The sequence below is a fragment of the Argopecten irradians genome, chromosome 7 (assembly GCF_041381155.1).
Source record: "Argopecten irradians isolate NY chromosome 7, Ai_NY, whole genome shotgun sequence".
In the NCBI taxonomy this organism is placed as follows: domain Eukaryota; kingdom Metazoa; phylum Mollusca; class Bivalvia; order Pectinida; family Pectinidae; genus Argopecten; species Argopecten irradians.
In genome coordinates this window covers 45,102,991-45,122,156 of record NC_091140.1, presented here as the reverse complement: position 1 = coordinate 45,122,156, position 19,166 = coordinate 45,102,991, and the positions used below count along the sequence as shown (strand labels likewise).

The 19,166-nt window shown below is 33.3% G+C and overlaps 2 protein-coding genes across 2 annotated transcripts in view; both read right to left on the bottom strand.

The window, feature by feature from the left end:
- The window catches only part of LOC138327261 (CD109 antigen-like), a 44,133-nt gene extending 27,361 nt beyond the window's left edge, over positions 1-16,772 (bottom strand). Inside the window, exons 1-2 of the mRNA XM_069273239.1 lie at positions 16,627-16,772; positions 13,204-13,294 (exon numbers count right to left, since the gene is read on the bottom strand). Coding sequence (XP_069129340.1) covers positions 13,204-13,265 — 62 coding nt within the window. The 5' untranslated portion in view covers positions 13,266-13,294; positions 16,627-16,772. The remainder of the gene's footprint in view (positions 1-13,203; positions 13,295-16,626) is intronic.
- Positions 946-6,510, bottom strand: LOC138328593 (glutathione S-transferase 3, mitochondrial-like). The gene is made up of 5 exons (XM_069275479.1): positions 6,325-6,510; positions 3,316-3,377; positions 2,834-2,891; positions 2,557-2,629; positions 946-1,081 (listed from the first exon to the last, which is right to left on the bottom strand). Exons 1-5 carry the CDS (start codon positions 6,502-6,504, stop codon positions 981-983), a joined length of 474 nt encoding a protein of 157 aa, XP_069131580.1. The 5' UTR covers positions 6,505-6,510; the 3' UTR covers positions 946-980.
- Positions 16,773-19,166: the final 2,394 nt, after the last annotated feature.

The window sequence follows — 19,166 nt, the reverse complement described above, 5'->3', positions numbered from 1 at the left end:
GATTCTACCAGCAGTATACGGATAATCGTTTATTATTCGATCGTTGGGGTGTTACCCTAACCCAGATATATTCCTCACAACGTTTTATGTGTTCACAAATATACAATATTCCATTTATTTATTGACCTTTCATTATTGAAAATTCCTGTTAAATTTATAGATATTAACATTATTGTATATTATATGTACTCAATTATTTGCCAATTTTCATATACAGGAATTCCAAGATAGTTTGGGAGATTACACTGTTTAGGCATTCATTGTAGTGTTAGTCAACTGAATAAAAAAATACAAAAAAAGAAGAAAACTACTATTATACCTCCACATTAACATATTATACAAGATTGCCACACATTACCATATACATCATACCCAAATTAGAATTACTAATAAAGAATAAACTTCAGCTGCTAATTTTCCAACACAAAAATCAGCCAGTGCTGGCACACTGTGTCCTCATCCAATGCTGACCTGTGAAATACTAAATATTAACTCGCCTTATATTCCAATCCTAGAGAGTCACGACTCATACCACTGGTACTTTCAAGGGTTACTGAATCTTTCTAAGATTATTAGTCCAACAATCTGCCACGCCTGTTAGATAGTCCGCCTCGTTTCATGTTTTAATTTATCTTAATTGAGGATATGTGTGATTATTCGCTCTATTAAAGTTATTTTAGTACTTTTTAATCTTGTTAGGTAAAACGTGCCTAATGTATGTTCCAGCCTTTTATATGGGTGATATCATGAGTTTTCCAGGAAAAAATCCTCAAACACTTCTCTACCAGCCCTGTATCTGATAAACGTGGTGCCTCTGCTGCAATTTAAGAAATAACTAATGAGTGTTGGTCTGGTTGGTTTGATCCCAGATACTGCTCGGCTGTCCTCCCATCTGATAAACCTGACCATGCTCCTTTAACTGACCTTGGTTTTTATAATAAAATAAACACCTACATAATGTACATAAATGTACTTACAGTTTAAATTAGCTTAAGCTGTCTCACAGCTACTCCTACAGAACAGCCAAGCATGGTAAGTAGACCAATGTATCCAAAGGTTCCCCATCGTCTCTTCTCAGGCTCTACATATCACAAACACAGTGTTACACATAATCATATATGGAGGGTTTAAATTAATGTACAAGAAATGAAAAATTGTGTGGAGATGCTCAACTCGTTCACCAAACTTCAGACATGTTAACCTTTGGTGAGCAAAAAGAGGTAGATTTTTGACTCAAAAGCGGTAGCATTACACGCGGCATTTTTCGCGACGCGTCAGAGATATATAAATATCAATAATATGCAAAATAATTACAAAAACATATTTTGTTAACAAATTATGATTTAACTTTAATTATTACCATAGGCCTTGCATTGGTGGCTCATTTTGTATTTTTTAAATGTTAATTAAGGCTCACATTAAATTTAGAAGATGAAAAATGCCAATAAATACATTGTATACTTTTATTTCAATGCTATTTATCACCTTTTTTAATTATACATTTTGTCTATTTGTTTTGGGTTTTTTTCATTTTTTTTTTTTGTAATACATACTGGACTCATTTTCTTTTGATTTATGCAAGAAAAAATACAAATATTTGTTTCTAAAATTTACACCAATATTCTAGAGAAATAATCACCCTGAAAAAAATAATAACTTTTTTTTTAGTGATATCCTGAAAAAATATACCAAAATCCGGCTCCTTTATTAGAATCACCCCATTCCAAAATGGCGGCCATTACGATTGCAAAGTTTATGATTTTCAGCAGACACTGTATGCCTATTTTACATTAAAAACGTGAGTAAATCATTTCAATTATAAGTAGTGTTTGTTTTTGAAATGATGCTTACTAGTTTTAAGCACAAAATTTATTGAAAGGCCAGATGATTGTTTCCTTACGGTAGGCCTACGTAACACACATCGTTACACTCAGACACAAGTGACACCACCAAGCCAAGGTGAACTAGCCCCAGGCTGCTAATTAGCACCAGTGGGTGTTGGTCAGGGAGTGTTCACACCTCCTTTGTTTACTTAATTATGAAGCAAGTCACCCTACTCAGTCTGGTATGCATTTTGAAGCCACCAAGGCAGCCCCAACCGACTATGAAAAATTCAGAAATCGGAAGAAAAAAAAAATGAAGACGATGTTTTGCAGAAATCGGAATATTTGGATATTAAAGCGGTAGACGGAATATCAGTCTCAAAAGCGGTAGACTTCCGCCAGAATCGGTAGGGTTAACATGTCTGAAACTTTACCCTATAGAGATTTCATAATGGACTATTCCATTATTTAAACTTAGTCCAGAAGATTCTTATTTAACGTGTTATAAAGGGAGAACAAGTTAATATTATTAAAGAAGGTTTTTCAATACAATGTTAATTTTACAAAATTTCACAGTTTCAGACTTGCAGGTTAACAATCATTGTATTTGGAGATTTACCACATCCTTATCTATACATGGAATATTTTAACAAGAGCTCTTTATACATGAGAAAAAGTATAATTGATCATTCTCTGGGTTTATAAGACAGGTGTTATATGTTATTTTACTGACCTCCAGTACTGTATCCCTTTGCGAATGCTATCCTGCCGAGCTGGTAGATAGTTCCTGCTCCAGCCGAAGTCAGCTAAAACATAATAATTTATTGGTAATTATTCCGTTACCACTGTTAAAGAGACACAATCTGGCAATGTCAGGAACTGATAAATTGATGATGAATTTTCTACAAAAAACTTTATTTTCAGTCTATCAGAATGTTCGTGTAATTCTGCAGAATGCAGATATGCAATGTAAGTTAATTTTTCACTTGATGTAGAATACGTGAACTTACAGGATATTGAAGACCTCCAACAAATAACAGCATCAAGAATGTTGGGTAGCCTTCCAATCTAAAAGGAAATTATAATCAATTAAAGCAGTTTCATTTACTGTTACATGTACTGTATGTACATATGCCAAATAAACATGTACAGTAAAACAAGGTTATAACAAACCTCTGGGGACCAACACAATTGCTTTGTTATAAGCAAAGTTCGTTGTACATACATTGCAAACCATTCATAGGAACCATGGTGGGGAATGAACATTACTACATTATAATCATGAATTTGTTGTAAGTGTGTTAGTTACAAACATGTTTTATTGTATTAATGTCACTATCATGGCTTAACACATTACATTAACCAATATTGTTTTTTTATAAAACCAATGAATGAATGTCCTCCCTTTAAGGGTTTAAATGTAGGGTAGCCAATGAAATCAGATAGCTTTAAAATAAACAGACTTGTTTGACTGCTGACCATATCAACTTACGTGTTCTGGTGAGCTCTCTGGATGCAGTTGAACACTTTGTTGTCAGAGTACATGTTTGGATACTGAAACAGTAAATGTTCAGAGATAGTCCAGGGGTGAAGATTGTATGTGAATCGGAACTCCTTGAGTATCAAGGATGAGCAATACCAAGAGCAAATTAATACCATGAATCTTTTAAATAATCAGGTACTTGTATCAATAGCTTTTTCTCACTTGCTTGAGAAAATCATTTTCAATTCATTAAAGGAAAGATTAAAGTTGTATGGTATATCACTTTCGCTCTTTTTGTCATGGTAAAAACTGTATAGATGCTATACACATTTTTCTTCGTATGTCCGAGGTTTATACTTTCTAATTTTACCACTTTTTATAAAGTTGCAGCACTGGAAGCATTTTAATTATAAAAGTAAAAAACAGCAACTTTTTAACGTGTACATGTAAAAAATAGGCTCGAAAGATGCCGAATCATTCCGAACTCTTCCGAACATCGTCGCAACAATCTCGAAGTAACACGAGAGTTGTGAAACCAAGAGAAATGTCAACAATTTTTCGTAAACAAAACATGTAGTCGACCTCAGCAAACTGGATCTACAAAGAAAATAATGCTCGCACATTACAATATTTGATACACGCAATATTGAATCGTGGCAATGTGTGAATTAGATGTTTCAAATACTCGCTCTGTGGACATATACCAGCACGATTTGCCCACATTAGCCAGAAGGAAAACGTAAACAAACACATGTGCGCTTACGCTAGTTACCTGGATAACCACGTGCAGGAAGCGTGGATGTCAGTCACGTGATATGATTCGGAATTCCGACAAAACCCTAAGGTACTGGACATGGCGGTGATTGAAGGCGTTTTATTCAAAACCAGGAATAAATGATCTCTGGATTTTGGCTCTCTTATAGGCTGACATATAGTTTTGGGGAGCTAAATCATCAAGACACATGTTCATGTCCAAATATCAAATGTTAAAACGACATATCGTTTCGGTGAAAATTACAAGAAATACAACTTTAATTGAGCAGGAATCTGTTTAGGATTAAAGTGTACTTATTGAGATTTTGGCTAAAATTCAAAACATTTTCAAATGGCATTAGGAATGTAATTGGCCTGTATTATCAGTCCCAGAAAAATATCCCTGTGTATTTTCATCAATGTCACATAATTGCAAATACCTGTATATTGTCATCAATGTCATATAATTACAAATCCCTGTGTATTGACATCAATGTAATGTAATTACAAATCCATGTGTATTGTCATCAATGTCATGTAATTACAAATCTGTGTGTATTGTCATCAATGTCATATAATTACAAATCCCTGTGTATTGACATCAATGTCATGTTATTAAAAAATCCATGTATATTGTCATCAATGTCATGTAATTACAAATCTGTGTGTATTGTCATCAATGTCATATAATTACAAATACCTGTATTATTGTCATCAATGTCATATAATTAAAAATCCCTGTGTATTGACATCAATGTCATGTTATTAAAAAATCCATGTATATTGTCATCAATGTCATGTAATTCCAAATACCTGTATATTGTCATCAATGTCATATAATTACAAATACCTGTATATTGTCATCAATGTCATATAATTACAAATCCCTGTGTATTGACATCAATGTAATGTAATTACAAATCCATGTGTATTGTCATCAATGTCATGTAATTACAAATCTGTGTGTATTGTCATCAATGTCATATAATTACAAATCCCTGTGTATTGACATCAATGTCATGTTATTTAAAAAATCCATGTATATTGTCATCAATGTCATGTAATTACAAATCTGTGTGTATTGTCATCAATGTCATATAAATTACAAATACCTGTATATTGTCATCAATGTCATGTAATTACAAATCCCTGTGTATTGTCATCAATGTCATATAATTACAAATACCTGTATATTGTCATCAATGTCATGTAATTACAAATACCTGTATATTGTCATCAATGTCATGTAATTACAAATCCCTGTGTATTGTCATCAATGTCATATATATTACAAATCCCTGTGTATTGTCATCAATGTCATGTAATTACAAATACCTGTATATTGTCATCAATGTCATGTAATTACAAATACCTGTATATTGTCATCAATGTCATGTAATTACAAATCCCTGTGTATTGTCATCAATGTCATGTAATTACAAATACCTGTGTATTGTCATCAATGTCATGTAATTACAAATACCTGGATATTGTCATCAATGTCATGTAATTACAAATACCTGGATATTGTCATCAATGTCATGTAATTACAAATACCTGTATATTGTCATCAATGTCATATAATTACAAATCCCTGTGTATTGACATCAATGTCATGTAATTACAAATACCTGTGTATTGACATCAATGTCATATAATTACAAATCCCTGTGTATTGTCATCAATGTCATATAATTACAAATCCTGTGTATTGACATCAATGTCATGTAATTACAAATCCCTGTGTATTGACATCAATGTCATGTAATTACAAATCCCTGTGTATTTGACATCAATGTCATGTAATTACAAATCCCTGTGTATTGACATCAATGTCATGTAATTAAAAATCCCTGTGTATTGCATCAATGTCATGTAATTACAAATCCCTGTGTATTGTCATCAATGTCTTATAATTACAAATCCCTGTGTATTGACATCAATGTCATGTAATTACAATACATATGTACATAAGTAAATATATTAGAGAAATAAATCAAGATGTATATCAATATTACATATGCACTGAATTTCAAATACTCTCATGGGGGTCACATTATGTTCCATAGATAGAGAATTGACAAAAGTGTTTCTTCGGTCATTATCTAAATTCTACCAAGGCAGTATAACAACATATGGACCTCAACAATGGACCTCAACAAAGGTCCATAATTGATATATATATATATTCATAATTCAAATAAATGTAAAATTGAATAGAATGTACTAGGTGAATTGATGTCAGATGGCCAAGTGCATACTTACTGCTACTTCATACTGTTTACGGGCCTTGGCGACATTCATTCCCATCCACATGTTGACAAACGTGCTGCCCACTCCGGTGAGGATCACATACCCGTATCCCTCGGGCAGGTCTTCCATTATCTTAGATAGGCCACCCATTCCGATATGTAATGCTCCTAAAATCAAGAGTATATATAACATAAGTAATAATAGGATCCCAAAGCAACTTTAAACTGTTCAGTGTATATCTACCTACATGGCATTGTATATTCAGGGGAAGATACTGTAGCAGTGGTCCTGTAACCCGAGATCACCAAAATACTGGGAGGACTGCCAAGATTGTCTCAGCTAGACCATCAAACATCAATAGGTCCTAGCTTGGCTGCAATAGCTCAAAAGACTTTTAGACAGATAATGGTGTCGTCTTTAGAGCTACAATTGGTACTTATTACTGGTAATGGAGCAAAGAAATGATTGTGCACATCATTATTAAAACATCTGTATGGATAGTATCGTAAATTTGTTTTATATCACTCACAATAACTTACAGGCAATAAAACTGAACCGTATAAAATATCAAATTCATAGCGAGACATTATTTTTTTCAAATATAAATATGATGGCCTTTTCTAAGTACATACAGTGTAACTTCCCAAAACCGAACCTTCTCAAAACCGATCACCTCTAGAAACCAAACATGGATGTCATGTACGGAATGAATTCCTCTTTATTAATAGTATATAAAACTTCCCAAAACCGATCCTTCCCAATTCCGAATACCGGACCGATTTGGAGATCGGAATAGTCAAATGTAACTAAAATACATTTCTGAAAACCGGCCTTACCTGAGCCACACCGATAGATTGCATTGAGGTCTGATCAACCGACGGTGAAATACACACGTACCTGTACCATAGTTGTTGCATGCCATGTCCTGGGGCATGTATACAGATGTGAAGGCTATAAGTACATGCTTATTATACCCGAGATGGTGGTGCAATTATTTAATCATGTCTATTATTTAGATATTTTACGAAGGTCTACCACCTGCACGCAGTTTGTTTACTGTAGGAAAACAAGCAGAGCTAGTAATAAAGAGAAAGTTTCATATTCAAATCACACGGATTTTTTTATTTACATATAAAAATTATGTAGTTGTTGGATAACGTAAATTATCTGGTAATAAAGTTAAGATTGTTGTAATCCATTCCTTTTAAACGTATGATTCCCTCTTTTTATGATAACATTCACATTAACAATCAATATCGGTTGGTTTTAACGAAAACTAGGCATACATGCTGTACACTAGTGTAAAAAAAGACTTCCGATCGATTAAATCCGAATGGTAATGATCGGTAATAGGTTCACTTCTCCAAACTGAACCTCTCTAAACTAGCCGAAATTAAATGCACCGACCATGATCTGTTTCGGGAGGTTCCACTGTATTAAGAATGGTCATAATGTTTGTTTAGGACAAAAATATTATATAAATGCATGTATACTCTTCAATTAATTGGAAACCTACAAAAAAGATCAGAAAATTGTGCTCGAGTGATTTTCTGAGGCAGTGCTCCATTACAACACGTAGGCACCAATTAGTACCCGGTCAACTGTATAGTAGACCGGGTACATATATATATATTCGTTCTAGTCCTAGCTATCTGGGCTCACGCTACCTATTTGCATTTTCGTTAATAACGAATTGATCTGGCAATTTGCTAAAATGAATTCATCCTAATTCGCAAAAAATGCTAAACTTTTTCTTCACACACCCGATATCCAATCACATGGACTTAAGCTTCAGACAGTTTTTTCAGTCACATTACTTTGATAGCAAGTCTAAAACAGTTGATTAATTAATCAGTTACATTACTGTACCATATATATTTTAATGCTGAAGGGATGTAAAGTAGCAATACGCACGACGTAGTATGGTTTAATGAATGATCAGGATCTTTTGCATGTATGTACTTTTCACTTGATGCATAAAAAACATTATTGGATGCTCCTTAGTAATTTAATAGTTTCACAATTTGCTAAATGAAATTCTTATTTTCTAAAGAGAAAAAAAAACTTTCACAACTTTTGCTTATGCAAACTGGAAAGTTAGTGCGAGCCCAGGCTATCTAAGAGATGTAAAGACTTTTTTGGCCCAACTTATACAGTTGGTAGTAGACTAAAGGTTACACCCTTGTGCACACGGAGTGCACGAGGTTTAGACTACAGGTAGACACGGAGTGCACGAGGTTTAGACTACAGGTAGACACGGAGTGCACTACGTTTAGACTACAGGTAGACACGGAGTGCACAAGATTTAGACTACAGGTAGACACGGAGTGCACAAGATTTAGACTACAGGTAGACACGGAGGAGTGCACTACGTGTGAACACGGTGTCCACTACAGGTGGACATGGTGTCCAGGTACATTCAGACTTAGACAGACAGAATCAAGGTGATGTGTTATAGTTAGGGATCGGGGAAGAATACGTTCTTCAATTTAAAATAATACATAGTTATAATTTTTTAGTGTTTCTTTTTTTAAATTACAACATCTACAATTTAATGTACAGTATATATAACTATATAATACGATATTTTTTCAGTATACATGAATAAAACCTTTTCACTGCAAAAGTAATAAAGATTAATTTGTATTCATTAAGTATATGTCTATTTAATGTTATATCAGTAGTTTCCATTTCATATCTTAAATTTTCTATATTACGTTTTCAAAAGTCAATGTTTTATGGGTAAATTGCATTAAATTTTACATGAAATAGTAAATATAAGTCAAAAACAACTTTGAATTGCGGCAAAAACTAGAACGAATATTCGTACCCGGCCTACTAAGACGACACCATTTTCTGTCTAAAAGTCTTTTGAGCTACAATCTTGCAGCTACGGCAAAAAAACCAGTCCTATTGTGCTTTTGAGACACTTGTTCTTTTATAATTTAAGCTATTAGTAATACAATCATATACCGGGTAATACATAGCTTTTAAATAAAAAGATTTGGTCCCTATCAATCGGTTTTCTAGCGACACCCTTGTAGATCGTCTTTCATAAAATATACACTTTTATAATATTTTTCTTTGCTATATCAAGTTCTAAAAGTATTGTACGTAAAAATAGCTTAATTACATATTCTTTATTAAAAACTGAACGTCTTTAAAAGATCATGCAGAATAAATCCACTTCAAACTTTATGACGTAGCTACATGTATAGTCTACCTACAAGTACCCAATTCAGTTTGTTTTGATTCTTAATTACCGGTAAACACAATATGTTTATGATCCCAACCCCGCAAGTTATCTTGACCGTATATTGCGTCATGGTCCAATAATTATAACTTGTCAAACATACAGGTAAGCCACAGTATCCAGCTATACAGGTACCTCAAGGTGACCATCGATAGATGGCCAGAGGGCAGAATCGTTGTCTTCTGTGTTTGCACGGCTTTATGAGAATGGAGGCAGTATCTTTATATAATATGTGATTTTAGAATTGTTTCAATGGAAGTTTGTTAAGACAAACAAATACACTTTACCTTTTAAAAATCATATAGGTTTGTGAGTTTGAAACACAAAAGTACCATTCTTATTAGATACATGTACATGTTTGTTGTAGAGCCTGGGTAAACATGTACACCATTTCCCGGGGGAGGGGGGGTAGATTGGGATGAGGTAAAAACTAGCTGGCAAAACATATAGTAAGTGATGCTGAATACACCTCAATTATTGTCATGACAGACAGCCTTGAAGTGGAGCTGACGGGAGCTGTACAATGCGTAAATCAAGCATGTCTGTCACAACCTTGAATTTACCAATAATACATGTATATATTATAATCAAAATTAATTTAGATTATGTACTTATTCAACATTGTAATATGGTATTTTATATACATAGTCATGATAATCAGGTTTCTGATATATGTAAAAAGCCAGTGTAAAAAAAAATTAAATTAATGAAAAGATATTGGATGAAATATGATTTTCCAATAATTTTGAAATAAATGTTTTAGTTAATTATACACTTGGTATTTTGATTATTTTTTTATTTTAATATATAAAGCTTCATTATCAAATAAATTAAAATGCACTACCAGTTAAAATACATATCCCTATTGACTACCATTGTTGTATAACTGTTCGTATTTGTGTGATGAGTACAATGTATATGTAGAGAGGCTGCCGCCTAAGTACAGCATGCTATAAATGGACCTCCTGGGGTTGGGATAAGGTACTTCATGTATACAGGTGTTGTTAGTCTGTGATACACTTGACTGAACATATTGAAGGGTGCCCAAAGAAGGCCCCAGGCCCCTGGCCCCACTCTGACCAATGTTAGGTAATTTAGATTATCATATCCGTGTGGTTGATGGAACAGTATGAAGTCCAAGTGACCATGGCAACTGCAGTCCTAGCCTAGGGGTCTACCTTTCGAGCAGGCATATTTGTACAATATACTATGTATACATGTATGGATCACACATTGTAAAGAAGGTCAGAATAGGATATTGTCAAATTATCAGAGTTTCTAGAATTAAAATAATTGTGACAAATTCAGAATCTAATCAACAACTATGAATCTACAGTTTAAATGGGTAGAAGTTGGATTTATTTTGATTGTCTGTTTAATTTATTATCAGGCATGTGACCTACATTTTTCCGATCGGTACTTTGAACAGTGTTGATACTAAATTTTTGCTTTCTATAAGCCAGTGCTTACAGGTTCCTCAATCGGTTGACACAATAAAATGTAATTTCTAATGCCGATTTTTAACGTCTATGGACGAATGCCGATTTTTAACGTCTATGGACGAATGCCGATTTTTAACGTCTATGGACGATTTCACATATTTTCAATGCTTTGCAACGCGCCAGGTTCTATGTAGCAAATGTATACGTATTATACATTTGACAGGATTAAAACTATTTCGCGCACCTTGCCGTTTAGAAAACTATATTCAATGCATACATAGTTAAACATCTTATGAAGAATTTAATTTGTTTATGTTTATCATGATGTCCTTGCTTTAATTATGCCCATCAATATATCCTTTTTAATCAAAATATTTTGCCGATCAAAATATCTCTTGGGCGACGATTTGCTAACACTGAAAATCTTACTCCCTGCAAGGTTCATCAATTTATGCGTTCGAAAAAGAATTTCATCTTTAAACTACATATCACTAGCTAAGAAAAATAGTTTTTACTGGGAAAATGCGGACTTGAACTATCCATTGATGAGACATAACCAGTACGTGGTTTACCGTGGTTTACCGTACGCAGTTAATTTGCTTTTATAACTTCTAATAAACGTCCTTATTTTTAAATTAAATTGTATGATAATATATATTGATACATTTTACTTTATATGTATCTATTCAAATAAACATTACAGTACGAATGATTTCCAGTAATTAACGGCAATTTTATGTTGCAATAAATATTATGTTTCTGATCGCAATAAATATTTCTATCTGTCAAAGTCCATATAGACTGCAGAATAAATACATATTTTCTCATATCTCTGTGGCACATCATCTAGTCTGTCTGTGGTCTTGATGTAGTGGACATTTTACCTGGACACGATGTCCACCTGTAGTGGACACCGTGTTCACACGTAGTGCACTCCGTGTCTACCTGTAGTCTAAATCTTGTGCACTCCGTGTCTACCTGTAGTCTAAACCTCGTGCACTCCGTGTCTACCTGTAGTCTAAACCTCGTGCACTCCGTGTCTACCTGTAGTCTAAACCTCGTGCACTCCGTGTCCACTCGTAGTTCACACCGTGTGCACAATGTGTAACCTTTAGTCTACTACCAACTGTATTGTGTGAGAAAATGATCATGTCATAAAATAACTGGCATCGACAGATCATCGTGTAATTAGACCATATTTAATTTGATTCTTGACGTAACCGGAAGCGATTGATTGAATGTTGGTTAGTACAGACGAGAACATCCCCAAGACTATTCGCACAACTAACTACGTTTATAAGCGGTAACAAAGTATGGATTGTTGTAATCTGTATAAAAATTCCTTTTGAACGTATTATTCTCCCTTTTGTGATCACATTGATGTAGCAGGGATGAAATTTATAAACTATAAATTGTATTTTGTTTTTAATATTTATGCCGTCATTCGCGCCGACCGTCCCGTGTTTTGTATTGTTCTCCGTCCGAATTGTCCGTGTATTGTATCCCATATTGTGATCGTAGTGTACAGGTGTATTGCGTTGCGTTGCTCGTTAGTTTGTTGTTACGTCAGTGTGCTATGGTGTGATTTGTATTGGTCATAATTATGCAAGTTGTTTTGTTGGATTTTATTGGTTTCAGTTTTAGGGAATTTAGGTTTTGCGCTATGGATCGAGTCGCTTTCGTATAACCGTGATTTTGTTTGTCGCGAACCGTGTTTCTTATTACTTTATTTCAGGCCATTTATTTATTGACTTATTTGGGTTTTTTTTTCTTTTTATTAATTCATTTTTTTCTTCAGCTTGCTTATTTATACTTTAGTTTTTGCAATACAATTAATATCGGTCGGTTATAGCGAACACTAGGCATACAGGCAGTACAGTATAGTGTAGAAAACGACTTCCGATCAATTAAATCCGGATCGTAATGATCGATATTCGGTTCCATTCTCCAAACCGAACTCTCTCTAAACCGGCCAAAATTCTAGTTCTCTAACGTCCATTTTATGAATTTAATCAAACTGAATATTTCAGGATTATTCCTTATGCATATATCTGCGTTTTGAATGATAATAGATTTCGTGTCAACATACTATTCTGCTAGCTTGTGTTGTGATGTGTGCTGTTTTTGATTGATTTCGTCAATTTATTTGTTTCTCATTGTGATATTGGATAACACTTTACGCAATTGTTTACTTACTCTTCTGCAAACGTCGAAGCCAACAACACCGCCAAGACGAAAAGACTTGATGTGTGTGTCATATTGTTTGCCTGCTAATACTGTACCACTGCTGTAAAGAAAGATACAAAACGCTTAGCTGCATCAGTTAATGATAGACTGATGGTCTCTATCCACATTGAATTTCAACAAACATATTTTCCCTGAAATCTCTAAATACCATTATGTAGGAAGTAGATCAGCTAAATACAATTATGAAATAATAAAAAACTACAATTGAAAGCATTTACTTTTTTTACTCACTTTTTTCCATGGATGGAGTTCACAAAGTAAAGAATGGTTTTCACTTTACATAAGAAAAAATAAAGTTTTTAAAGTAATTCTGATTTCATTTGTTAATCATGCTGCGAACTGATTCAGGGCCATTTAAAGGTTTATGTGTACCAGAATATATGGCTGAAGGTCACGCCCGAGGGATGAAGGTCATGTATAATTTCTGAAACTTGCTATCTAGGATTTTTTTTTGTACAATCAAATATAATATTATTACGTTGTATTGCATTAGCAATAATAAAGAATAGGGATGTTCCCCTATGTCGAACGCCTTTACTTAATTTATTGCTTATTCTTGTATACACTCTTCTAATTTTAATTTCATGTTCAATTCGCTATTTCAAGTTTGATTTCATAATTAAGTCTTTCTTCTAAGTTTAATTTCGTGTTTGTGCTGCTCTTTTTAGTTTCATTTCACGTTTAATTCTACCCTTATTTTCTAAACATTAATACTGAATCCCCCGAATGTTTAACCTCTATACATGTATTAGTGCAGTTGAGTTATAATTTAAGTGAGATTTTTTTTGATAACTGATGTTTGATAATACATACTTTCACCATTTTTTCCACTCGAGTTGTTCTTTTAAAAAATCACATGAAATTATTAATAATGAGAATTTCGAGTGAAAAACACATTAATTTCATACGAAAAATACCACAAAATGTTTACGTGAAGATATTTTAAATGTGTATTTAATCAAATTACAACGACATATCTGACATTAACATATACAACTCTTTTATCCTGCTAGCTTTCTTCGTTGGCGCCAACTTGTTGAAATTGAGAATTAATTACTGATAATATATATATATTAAATACATCGAAAAACGCTTACTGTTGACCGAAAATACGAAAACATAAAAAGTAATGTCTACACAAGCCAGATGTGATCTATGATTTAGCAATAGAGGATAATACAAAAATTTGATATTAGTAACAGCTTACATCCTATGTGACAAAAGCAAATACGATTAGGTTTCTTTTTAAATTTCAGTCTGTATTATATTATGTATTATCTTTTACATGAATTTTTTGGTGTTGTTGTTTTTTGCTTTTTGTTTGTTTTTATTTTATTCCTAATTAAGTGAATTTTCTTCTTCTTTTCTTTTTGAAATATTACTTTATCCTTGCTTTATAAGCTATAATATTATCAGGAATCATGCTATAAAATGTATGGTTATAGATTAAAATAGGTAACAGTCCGGCGTTTGATGATTGATGATTGATTGATTGATGATATAAACAACCTGTCAGAGATTATTTTAAAACCCGGAACTTATGATGGCAATATCACGAATGCATACTACGGCTTTATCTTCTATTGTATGACTTACTGCTTTTTCTTATTATATAAGATTGTGTGAGAATTATCAAGGCGTATTCCCAAAAACATGTGACATCACGTTCAATCAAATGACGTAATAGTCATACTCTACCAACAAATGAAAAATTAAGGAATCCCTTCACTTGAAATTCTCCATAAGAAAGCATTTCAAATTTCGAGGACTGCTCTTAAGGATTTTGATAAAACTTAGTAATGCTTTTCTATGGGGAAATTTATGTTAAGGATTTCCTTAAATTTAGGGAATGTTCATGAAACCGGACTGGACCCTGATATCGAGTATTTCAATTTAGATTTCTAAGATCACAATCACGTCTCCAACTTTATCTTTACCGTTTAACTTTGATTTTTTAGTATTATTGGCATTATTTTCGTTATTACTCACTTAGATTTTTGTCCTTTAAGTGTCAATATATATCGTTTGAAATACGTTATTTGGATTAGCTATGTTGTTACGAAACTTTCAACATCTGTCTCATCTGGTTTCAGTTCTGCGTGTGAGGTAAGTATGAGATTATGATAATACGGTAGTTTACTCCGATTTCAAGCTTTGGCGTTTACAACATAAGAGTGCATTACGAGTCGTGTAACACCTGTGGGAAATGCAAGCAATAGGATACTAAGGTCATTCTGGACATCGGCTGATCTGCACTGAGCCCATACTTATTCGTGAACTGGAGCCAAATGGATATGAATAACGAACTTATTGTATATCGCTTAGAAGTTGTACCTACTGTTGAATTACTAATTACTTTAGTAACTGTAAACAACTTTCTTTCGTGGTTTCTAAATTTCGCGATTTCCGTATCAAGATAATTTCGCGGAGATTTTTGGCGGATTTAAAATCAAATGGAGATATCTTTGCATAGGTTTTGTGCAAGAAATAAAAATCTTAATTCGCGGAGACAAACTTTTGCGAATTTACCTGGATCGCAAAAATCGCGAAAATAAACTGCATGCAGAGAACATCTGCTTACCGATACATGTTCTAAATAAAGATCGTCTCCACAAGACACGTGACAATAAGGTAGCATCACTTCATTAATATATGTCACACAAATAATTGTAAAAGTGTTCCCAGTTTTCGGGTTTTCCTTTTCCTATCAAGTCTAGTTTGGAAACGTTTGAATTGGTGTTCATACAAAATTTCCGAGAATATTCCACAAACGAAACGCTTTGGAAATACCTTCATTGAACTTTATTTTCTCTGTGATAAATTCACTATTGACTAGCAAATAATGTTTTGATAAAAAAAAAACTATGATAACCGGTCAAAGTCCATACTTTGAAGTTGACCTCTTACCTTTTAAATTTCACAACGAACATCAGCCTATATACTCCAGGGGATACTATCACTGACGTTATCTCATAGTCAAACTGATCAATCCCAAGCCTGCAGAGACTTCCTTTGAAGATTACAGAGCGAGCGTCGCCCAACTTCAAAGCAACACAGTCCATGGATGGACATTACGTCAATGATAGTAACTCCTGGAGTATCGAGGATGCACGAGCATAGACGTTAGCCTTAACTGAATTTTCAATTAAAGAGGTGTCTGATAACTTATGCTTAACTAATGGAAGGAAATGATAATAAGTTATGGATGTTTCTACCATGAACTTTGACATTTTAACAATTCCACAATCTGTTTTATTATGGCCAAAGACCAAACAATTATTATAAAACTACATGTTAACGTAAAAATCAATGTGAGATAACTACTACAGTTATCTCACATCGCTGTTATACATTCAATGTATCGAAACTTACCTCTAATATAACATTCGTCCCAACATCAATGCACTGTCTCACCGAGGACGTTGTTACCAGACTTGTAAATGTCGTTGTTTATATATTAGCTGCATGGGCGGAATCCAGCTTATCATATATATTACTGTATTTATGCATCGATTGCAGCTGTTACTGATGATGTAGCCATTTTATTTAGAAACATAAGGTATATTTTTAATGTTTTCTAGTTATAGATTAATAAGCAGCTTGAAGGTAAAATTCAATGAAGTTAATATGTTACATAACCATGAAGAAATATTTACATAGAACTATTGTTCTGCAGATCGCATATGAAAAATAAATATATGCATAGCTTCACATTTCATGGTATTCCTAACGGTTTTAACTGATATCGATTGAATTCTATAGCTATGATGCAACATATTGTATTTGTGTCAACACCTCAAAGCGTTACCTAACACTTCCTGGTCTTATTTACTTTTTAAATATACATGTAAATGTCTTTTATAAAACAATGGAAAATAAAGTAATTGGTTTTATATCAAATATAGGCGGTAATGAAACAAATTAGACGTTTTATAAAAGTACAAGATAATACAATATATCTGCAAAACCAACACCTGCAATCTATACAAAACCAGCACCTGCAATGTATACAAAAGCAACACATGCAATGTATACAAAAACAATACATGCAATGTATACAAAAGCAACACATGCAATGTATACAAAACCAACACCTGCAATGTATACAAAACCAACACCTGCAATGTATACAAAAGCAACACATGCAGTTTATATAAAAGCAACACCTGCAATGTATACACAACCAACACCTGCAATGTATACAAAACCAACACCTGCAATGTATACAAAAGCAACACATGCAATGTATACAAAAGCAACACATGCAATGTATACAAAAGCAACACATGCAATGTATACAAAAGCAACACATGCAATGTATACCAAAACCAATTAGAAGTCAGTTGGAAGTCTTTTTTATCAACTTTCATGTACGATCGTGAAAATGCAACTGCAAAAGTAAGTACGCTGCGGTCACACTGATTTGTGCAGGTATAAGGTGATCTATTCCACTGGCGCGGATTACGATTTTGCCTACAAGACATAGCTACAATTATTTTAAGCAATCTGCTTTAAATTTTGATATTTTCTAACATATGTTTGCAGTTGACAGTATTTTTAAGTGTGTTAGATCGTCGTTTGAGTGTGAGGAGCTACAAAGTGATATAGACAGAGTGTTTGAATGATGTTCGGAGTGGAAGATGAAAGTGAACGTGAAAAAGTGTTGCGAGGTCATTTTACTAACAAGAAAAGGCATGTCGATTTCAACTACTGAACAAATGGCGTGGATCTTACGAATGAAACGTGTGTAAAAGACATAGGAGTAATGCTGACATCTTCGTTGAGTTTTAGTATCCACATCAGTCGTACCGTTTCTAAAGCTTTATAAAACGTACTTGTCAATTTTAAGGTCTCTGTATATTACTCTTGTGAAGAGTCAGCTAGAATACTACTGTAAGATTTGGTCTCTTTACCAAACATATTGTATTCATTATGTTGTAGTTGTCCAACGATTTATTTTTATAAAGTTTTTATGTTTTTAGGCCCACATTGATCACAACATTTTTAGACATGGTCTTTCTTTTTGATTTTGTATCAACAGTACGTATAATTGTTGTGTTTTTAGAGTTAATGTGAGAAAGTATAGTATTTTAAACCGAATATAATCTAGTTTTAATGGTATTAACTCTGCGTCATACTGTGATATATTTTGTGTATCCATTGCACTATTTAAAACCTGTTTAAAGACAGTCTTCCATTAGTTTTAACTGGATGTTCATTTCTGTTTCTCTTTTAACTAGTACTTATTTGTGATATTTTATATTTATATTGAATACTATCCATTCTGATACATGTAGTGGACCTTCTGGTCTGTTGAGTTGGAAATAAGTAAATAAATAAATTTCAGTTTTATAATTATTAGGCGTCCTTCTGTAGGGAAATTTGCCCTCTGATTGTTCAAATAACTTTATCAGTCAGTCATCTTTGATTTTGAAATTGCAATATTTTATCACTCTTTATTTATGAATTTCAACACAAAAATACACTCATCTTACCTCACTAATTATAATTTTGATTTTTTTAGGCTTTCGGATTAACTTTGCTTTTGTTAATCCAACAACCATGCGTTAGATTGTAATATATCATTTTTTCTTTCGGATGGGCGCCTTTCTTTTAAGCTTCTTTTGTGATATGATTAAATTTTAAATATGGCGATATACTTTTGATTCTATGTTCTTTAGTATGTTAGTTAATCATTCAGATTCCTGTGTTATTCCTGCATTACAATATAAATGCAAAATGTATTGGATACCTTCTTTGTAGCAAATTGTAACATTCGAAATACTGACGAAACCAACGCCATCCTAACTACACAACAACATTAAACAGGTACAACAACTACCTGCATCTATTTTAGTTTTTCACGCTATACACTCATCTAATATGCTTCAACTTGGGATTTTCGTGATCAT